Source organism: Macaca mulatta, chromosome 19 (genome assembly GCF_049350105.2).
Source record: "Macaca mulatta isolate MMU2019108-1 chromosome 19, T2T-MMU8v2.0, whole genome shotgun sequence".
Classification (NCBI taxonomy): Eukaryota; Metazoa; Chordata; class Mammalia; order Primates; family Cercopithecidae; genus Macaca; species Macaca mulatta.
Window position 1 is genome coordinate 54,245,001 of NC_133424.1, and position 8,661 is coordinate 54,253,661.

General features: G+C 49.6%; 1 protein-coding gene across 3 annotated transcripts in view; it reads right to left on the reverse strand.

The window, feature by feature from the left end:
* Positions 1–7,211, reverse strand: part of LOC709992 (pregnancy-specific beta-1-glycoprotein 3-like) — a 24,767-nt gene extending 17,556 nt beyond the window's left edge. The window contains exons 1-2 of one of the 3 annotated variants that reach the window (XM_077983052.1): positions 7,019–7,211; positions 5,438–5,797 (exon numbers count right to left, since the gene is read on the reverse strand). In XM_077983052.1, the coding sequence (XP_077839178.1) occupies positions 5,438–5,797; positions 7,019–7,082 (424 nt within the window). In that variant the 5' untranslated portion in view covers positions 7,083–7,211. The remainder of the gene's footprint in view (positions 1–5,437; positions 5,798–7,018) is intronic. The other 2 variants (XM_077983051.1, XM_077983050.1) reach the window with 2 other exon arrangements.
* Positions 7,212–8,661: the final 1,450 nt, after the last annotated feature.

The window sequence follows — 8,661 nt, forward strand, 5'->3', positions numbered from 1 at the left end:
TTTGGCATATTTTTGCAATGACTGGTACCGGTTGTTCCTTTCCATGTTTAGTGCTTCCTTCAGGGTCTCTTGTAAGGCAGGCCTAGTGGTGACAAAATCTCTCAGCATTTGCTTATCTGTAAAGGATTTTATTTCTCCTTCACTTATGAAACTTAGTTTGGCTGGATATGAAATTCTGGGATGAAAATTCTTTTCTTTAAGAATGTTGAATATTGGCCCCCACTCTCTTCTGGCTTGGAGAGTTTTTGCCGAGAGATCTGCTGTTAGTCTGATGGGCTTCCCTTTGTGGGTAACCCGACCTTTCTCTCTGGCTGCCCTTAAGATTTTTTCCTTCATTTCAACTTTGGTGAATCTGGCAATTATGTGTCTTGGAGTTGCTCTTCTCGAGGAGTATCTTTGTGGCGTTCTCTGTATTTCCTGGATTTGAATGTTGGCCTGCCCTACTAGGTTGGGGAAGTTCTCCTGGATGATATCCTGAAGAGTGTTTTCCAACTTGATTCCATTTTCCCCCTCACTTTCAGGCACCCCAATCAGACGTAGATTTGGTCTTTTTACATAATCCCATATTCTTGCAGGCTGTGTTCGTTTCTTTTTCTTCTTTTTTCTTTTGGTTTCTCTTCTCGCTTCATTTCATTTATTTGATCCTCAATTGCAGATACTCTTTCTTCCAGTTGATCGAGTCGGTTACTGAAGCTTGTGCATTTGTCACGTATTTCTCGTGTCATGGTTTCCATCTCTTTCATTTCGTTTAGGACCTTCTCTGCATTAATTACTCTAGCCATTAATTCTTCCACTTTTTTTTCAAGATTTTTAGTTTCTTTGCACTGGGTACGTAATTCCTCCTTTAGCTCTGAGAAATTTGATGGACTGAAGCCTTCTTCTCTCATCTCGTCAAAGTCATTCTCCGTCCAGCTTTGATCCGTTGCTGGCGATGAGCTGCACTCCTTTGCCGGGGGAGATGCGCTCTTATTTTTTGAATTTCCAGCTTTTCTGCCCTGCTTTTTCCCCATCTTTGTGGTTTTATCTGCCTCTGGTCTTTGATGATGGTGATGTACTGATGGGGTTTTGGTGTAGGTGTCCTTCCTGTTTGATAGTTTTCCTTCTAACAGTCAGGACCCTCAGCTGTAGGTCTGTTGGAGATTGCTTGAGGTCCACTCCAAACCCTGTTTGCCTGGGTATCAGCAGCAGAGGCTGCAGAAGATAGAATATTTCTGAACAGCGAGTGTCCCTGTCTGATTCTTGCTTTGGAAGCTTCCTCTCAGGGGTGTACTCCACCCTGTGAGGTGTGGGGTGTCAGACTGCCCCTAGTGGGGGATGTCTCCCAGTTAGGCTACTCAGGGGTCAGGGACCCACTTGAGCAGGGAGTCTGTCCCTTCTCAGATCTCAACCTCCGTGTTGGGAGATCCACTGCTCTCTTCAAAGCTGTCAGACAGAGTCATTTGCATCTGCAGAGGTTTCGGCTGCGTTTTGTTATTGTTTACTGTGCCCTGTCCCCAGAGGTGGAGTCTACAGAGACAGGCAGGTTTCCTTGAGCTGCTGTGAGCTCCACCCAGTTGGAGCTTCCCAGCAGCTTTGTTTACCTACTTAAGCCTCAGCAATGGCGGGCGCCCCTCCCCCAGCCTCGCTGCTGCCTTGCCGGTAGATCACAGACTGCTGTGCTAGCAATGAGGGAGGCTCCGTGGGTGTGAGACCCTCCCGGCCAGGTGGGGGATATGATCTCCTGGTGTGCCTGTTTGCTTAAAGCGCAGTATTGGGGTGAGAGTTACCCAATTTTCCAGGTGTTGTATGTCTCAGTTCCCCTGGCTAGGAAAAGGGATTCCCTTCCCCCTTGCGCTTCCCAGGTGAGGCAATGCCTCGCTCTGCTTCAGCTCTCGCTGGTCGGGCTGCAGCAGGTGACCAGCACCGATCGTCCGGCACTCCCCAGTGAGATGAACCCAGTACCTCAGTTGAAAATGCAGAAATCACCGGTCTTCTGTGTCACTCGCGCTGGGAGTTGGAGACTGGAGCTGTTCCTATTCGGCCATCTTGCTCCGCCCCCCCAGGGATTCTTTCCTCAGCGGTGTGCAGTCTACCAGTAAGCATCAAAAACATTTTTCATTTCTCTAACAGCACTTTTTTTTTTTCCTGAGACAGAGTCTCGCTCTGTTGCCCAGGCTGGAGTGCAGTGGCACGATCTTGGCTCAAGCAAGCTCTGCCTCCCAGTTTCATGCCATTGTCCTGCCTCAGCCTCCCGAGTAGCTGGGACTACAGTTGCCCACCTCCACGCCCGGCTAATTTGTTGTGTTTTTAGTAGATACGGGGTTTCACCGTGTTAGCCAGGATGGTCTCGATCTCCTCACCTCATTATCCACCCACCTCAGCCTCCCAAACTGCTGGGATTACAGGTGTGAGCCACTGTGCCTGGCCATCTCTGAGAGATTTTAACAAGTTGTTGACTTTTCAGCTTGTTTAGGTTTTTACTTACTGCTAGAACCAAGTGACAAATTTCAAGGTCGTTATATGCCTGACAGGAAACCAGAAATCTCCAGGAAGTGACTGGAGAATGTGAGCTCCACGGTAGGTTGAGGATGGAGTCACGAGTGAAATGGGTGAAATCAGTCCATGGGCTTTGGAGACGGCAGACCCGTCCAGACTCTGACACCCTGGTGAGTCAGTGCAAAGATTACAACAGTGACAGCAAACTAGCATGGCTGACTCCATCTGGCATCTAGTCTCAGGCTGGCTGTCCTCACTCATTCCTGGACATAGGCCAGGCTAACCATGGGAGGAATTTAATTTGTGGCTTAACTTTGAAGCAAGAATGATAATAGTTCCTCCATAAAACGAATACCCTTACTTTGCCCAGGGATTGCCTTTGTAAAACTGGTGAAAGACCATGAGAGTAAGATTATAGGAGGGAACTGAGTTCTGCTAAAATGTAGGCACAGTTTCTATAATCCCTTACTGCTCAAATGTCATTTGGCCAGATTTTACAAAATTTGTAACTGATTGCTTCTATAGGTAACATCACTATTGTAGAACCTGAGATTGGTCTTTTGAGATGTTTCTCATTCCTTGCATTGTGGCAACCGGCTGACCTCATCCATACCCATGACTAATGGCTCAGTCAGTCACGTGGTCCCCACCTAGAGGCAGATTCAAGCACAAGCACATCATTTCCCTCTGCCCTCATGATTCCATCCCCAAACAATCAGCAGTACCCATTTTTCAGTTCTGTGCCCCTGAAACTATCCTTGAAAATCTCTAACCCCTGATCCACTAGAGAGGATGATTTGAGTAATAATAAACCTCTGTCCTCCTGTTTGGCAGACTTGGAGTCATTAAAATCTTTCTTTACTGCAAATCATCATCAGGATAAATTGGTTTGGTTTGTGCAGGAGGCCAGAAGAACTTGTCTGGGAATTATAAGAGTGGATGGAGGAGCTGCTTATCCCTGTCCCATGGTCTTGTCCACAGAACAGCCTCACAAAGGGACAGAGCCCTGGGTGGGGATACAGTGGAAGCTTATTCTCTTAGTGACCTCGGGTCATTGGCTCGAGATGAAGCCTGGCAGGAGTGACAACTCCAGGTGATTTCTATGCCTTTCCCATTTCCTGGGAGGTGAGCCAGGCAACAGTGTTAGCAGGAAGGGAACAGAACAGTCAGCCTAGTTAGAGGGATTGTCTGGGGAAGGCCTAGGGGTGGAGGAAGAAGCTGTGCAGGACAAGGCTTCCAGGTAGAATGAAATGGGGCAAGATGAGGGACACAGAGAAGCGGAGAGAGGCAGAGACAGTGTGGCAGTGAACAGCAGGGGCCACAGTGACTTCAGAAACCCCAGGGACCAGGTGCCTCCAGTTCCACCGTCCAAGATCAGGGAGCCCTCAAAAACCCTCCAGACGCCAAGGAGATTCAGAGTTACACATGAGGTGGGGTGGCTTTAGGGGCAAGAGGTAGTGGGGGGGATGAAACATGGGTGTCAGCCTCTGAAGGAGAAGGGACAGGTGTGACTAGAACTTCCTAGGTTTCTGCATCCAAGATCCAGTCTCTAAAGAGGTTATGGGTCATTCCTTTCTTCATTCAATTCCTTCATTTGTTATGTGAGAGCTCCTCAGTGTGTGTCTCTCACTGGTCCTGTGCTGGTGCGGGGTGTGAGTGGGGAATGAAAACAAGGTCCTCTCTTTTATCCTGTCATACCAGTGACATGGACACTTTGAGAAACACAGGATTTCAGGTTCAGTGATAGGGGTTAAGATATGCGGGGGAGGCCTGGACATTTTTTGCACTGACTCTGACAGTTGAGGCAGGTGATTTAGTTCTGGAGAACAGACTAATCAGCTGACCATTTGCTCTCACTCCTCTGATGTTTGGATGCCTAAGAGGAGAGGATTTGAGCCAATAAATGACTATGGGGTCCTTGGAACTCAATGATTTGTCACTTCTGGTGGAGGAGAGGATGGGCCTGTGGCTGCAGACAGACCTCATGTGACCCTGATCTGCCTTTTGTGTTTGTGTGACTCTGGTTCAGTGACTGTGCCTTCCTGTGCCTCAGTTTTCTCTCAGTCAAATAAGCTAAATGGCAAATGGACTGTGGCTTTTCATACTATCTGTGAATAAACTGAAAATTCTTCACAGTCACGCGACCTAATGCTTGGCACAGTGGAGGTGTTCACACAAACAGCATTTATTATCATTCACTTCCATGAGAGAGCACCTTTAGGTCAGATCCCTGTGGACAAACTGCTGCCAGGTACATTTTCTCTCTTCTGTTTCTGCTTCTGGGGACATTAGACTTCCTATGGAGTTTCCTAATCCTCACAAGGCATTTGGCTAATGGTCTACAAAGCTTGTTTTTCTGTCCTGTCCACTCTGAGTGTCAGGTGAAGAAAACTCTGTCCTTGGCCAGATAAGGCTCTGAGGGCTGAGCCCTGGCTGGTGAGCAGCTCCAGGAGACACAGTCCTCAAACAGCTGGTGAGTCCTTGGTCCCAGTAAGCCCTGCCACAACCCAGCCATGGCACAGGCTCCTCAGCTTTATCTGGAGTAAGGATTTAAGGACAGGGGTCTGGGGTTGAGGCTTCTAGGACTGAGCTTCTCTGAGAGTATCTCATGGGGCCTCTTAGGCAAAGCCCTACTCAGTTCTCCAGGGTCTTTCTCAGGGTCAAGTTTATGAAGAGGGCATGAGGTGCTTGGCTGAGGCTGATCTCCTCCTGCTGAGCATCCCCCCCCCATCAGACTGTCCTTCCTGTGCAGCAAGTGTCTGCAGGGTCTGGAGGCAGGAAAGGAATTCTGATCTGTTGTGATTTGTCTCCTCTGTGTGTGTCCTGTACTAAATGCCGAAACCCCAACATGGGACATAACGCAGAGGGGGACACAGGCACAGTCCCGGTCTGACCATCCTGTGTGTGCAAAGTAGAAGTGACCCCGCCCCCCAACACCCAGGGATCATGTGGAATCACTCACGGTATAAGGTGAAATGTCCAGTTACTCCTTTAGTGGTATCACCTCGCTTTATGATTTGTATGGTGTAGGATCCTGTGTCCTTCTGGGTGACATTCTGGATCAGCAGGGATGCATTGGAATATACTGTTTCTCGTCCACTGTATGCAGGTCCAAATACAATTATTTCAGTGTCTATTACATATGATGTAATGTAATGGTGGAGGTCCATTATGTGCCCTTTGTACCAGATGTAGGCAGCAAGATTCTGGGGCAAATTGTGTACAAGTAGCAGAACATCCTTCCCCTCAGAAACTTTGGTTGGCTGGGCTTCAATCGTGACTTGGGCAGTGGTGGGCGTGTTCCAGAAGATTAAAAGTGATGCTACGAGGTCGAGAGAGCATCAGTCAATATAGAGACCTATGTATGGGAGTAAGAATATGGGGCCCTGGGTCCTGAGAATGTCTCTTCAATCATCAGCCTTGAAAACACACACCCACACACACACACTCACAGACACACACACATACATACCTTTTGTCTGTGTGTGTGTCCTACTGTCTTACTGGATAAAGATCAGCAGCATGACCCCCATTCCTTCAACACTTCTCACCTTGGCACTTTTCTGTTTGGCATCCTCTTGCCCAGGGGTCTGCATGGCTCCCTCCATACTGCTTTCTGGTCGTGCTTATATCAGGGCATCTTAGACTTCTTTCCTGACACCTCCTTCAGAGACCCTGGGTCTTTCCTTTCTGACCTTTCCCTGCTCTGCTCCCTCCAGAGCACTTGTCAACACCTGACCTCACATTCTAGATCTCTTTACATGTCTGTCTTCCTCCCCATGACAGCATGAGCTCCGTGAGGACAGGGACTTTTGATCTTGGTTGCACCCCAGTGCCTCGGACAGACTGCAGACTCCTGTAGATGTGAGAGTTCCCAGGGCTCTCCACGCCTGGGGTGTTTTTTTTTTTTCTTCTTTCCCCAATTGTTGAAGTTTTTTGCTGACTACAGTGTTTCATGCCCTGCTTATATTTTCATGTGAAATATCATCTGATAATAGTTATTATTATCATTTTTCAAAATGTGGTGGCCAGTGATGATTGACCAGTAAAACGAAACACTTGAGATTTTTCTACCTCTTACCAATTCCAGTTCAGTGTGATTTTCCTGTTTTGACCCCTGTCCCTCTCAAGTATATTCTCCCCTATCCAGGCTCCAACAGAGAATTCTTTCCTGTTTTTTTTTTTTTTTTTTTTTTTTGAGATGAAATCTCGTATTGTCGCCCAGGCTGGCATGTAGTGTTGCGATCTCGGCTCACTGCAACCTCTGCCTCCCGGGTTCATGCAAATCTCCTGCCTCAGCCTCCCGAGTAGCTAGGATTACAGGAGCACACCACCACACCTAGTTAATTTCTTGTATTTTTAGTAAAGACGGGGCTTCACTGTGTTGAGCAGACTGGTCTTGAACTTGACCTCATGATCTGCCCACCTCAGCCTCCCAAAGTGCTGACTTCTTTTATTTTTTAGAACCCCATCTTCTCCAGGAGACCCCATCCAAGCATTCTGCTTCCTTCTCCTGTCCTCTCCCAGGAAGTTCTCTCCTCACCTGTGAGCAGGAGATCCTTCCAGGTGATGTGTAGTGTGCAGGGAGGGACTGAGGGGGCCCCCATGGTCTGTGCTGCCTGTGTGTTCTCCGTCGAGATGAGCCTGGGATCCAGAATCTTTCTGAGCACTGCTGTCAGCTGTGCTGTCCTTCCTCCTTCTGTGCTGAGCCTCTTCCCGCGGCAGGAGCACTTCTCAGGCTCATGGGTGGGGTCTGTGCCCAGGACACGTCTCTTTCCCCTCCCCTCTCAGTCCTGCCTCCTTGTCCCTCCTTCTCTTTTTCCTTTTGTCTGTGTGTCAGGTCCCTGGGAATTGTGGAGGCCTCTGCCTTTTTCAGCAGTGTCACCAAACCTCGACACACACTATGTGCAGAAACACAAACGTACACACAAAAGAGACACACACAGACACACACAGTCACACACATACCCTGTAGGTTGGGCAAGAACAGTCCTGGGCCTCAGCCTCCTGCTGTCCCAGTGGCTCTGGGTCGGGGTGCACATTCACACCCCTTGCCCTCTTTCATCCCCATCTGGCTCTCCCCTTCAGTGCAGGAGGCTGGAGCTGCACCAGGTCCCTGTCACAGGGACACCCCATTGTGCTGTGGGTGAGCTGTGTGTTGCCTGGTGACAGGAACCCTTCCTTTCTCTAATTGTGTCTAGCTTGGCTGCAGCTTCCAAGGATGGATATTCAGGACCTGGGTGTCTCAGAGGAAAGTGTCCTTTTTGGAGGTGTGCAGGGTGAATCTCTCATGCCTCTTGTGAGGAGAGGCCTGTGCTGGTTGCTCAGTGGGGGCTGTGAGTCCCATGGTCAAAGGGACAGTTCTCAGTCACTCTATTGCTCCCTGGGGTCTGGTGGCTGAGCTGGGGCTCAGGGTTTCTCCTTTCTTCCTGACCATTTTTGGTGTCCTCTCTTCTGTGCCCATCTGATTTTCCTGTGGACACCACACCTTCCCCGTGGTGGCGCAGGAGGAAGTGGGGAGTTACCCAGGAACCCTGTGGAACTTGGCTGGTTGAGATGCAGGAAGGGGAGCCTGGGACAGAGCAGGGGTTCAGAGCTGGAGAGATTCATCCCGACTTACTCCGTGGTCGTGATGGGCTCATCCCTCCATGTGCTGACATACCCAGGGGTCTGTCCTGAGGGTTTTGACCTGGCCGAGCTGCTCTTTGTAGAGGAGGAACAGGCAGTCGCCTGAGAGCCTGTCTGGAGGGATGTTGCTCATACCTGAGAGGGCAGGTGAGTATGAGTTGTATTTTGGGAGCAAAGAGCAATAATACCCCCTTCTCCCAGCAGGGACACAGGAGAGGTCTGTCTTCCCAAGGGACAGCCGGGGGTAGGTGGCCACATCCTGGATTGTGCCTGTGTGTGACCATCACAAGTGCTCTGAGCCCCCCCGGGGTCCAGCATGCAGACAGGTCACAAGGTGCCTGACTGATTCCCGGGGAGGCTGTTGGCCCTCAGGTAGCCGCTGTTCTGTGTCAGCGCTAGGCTTGGCCTGGGATGTCCCAGAGAACAGGACAGATGGAGCACAGGCGGGCATTTAGGGAGCAGTGACAGAAAGAGTTGATGAGGATGAAGGGAGGTCACGAGGGGAAAGTACACTAGCGCTGCCCTGGGAGATGTCTTTTTAGCTGAGCCCAGGGATGG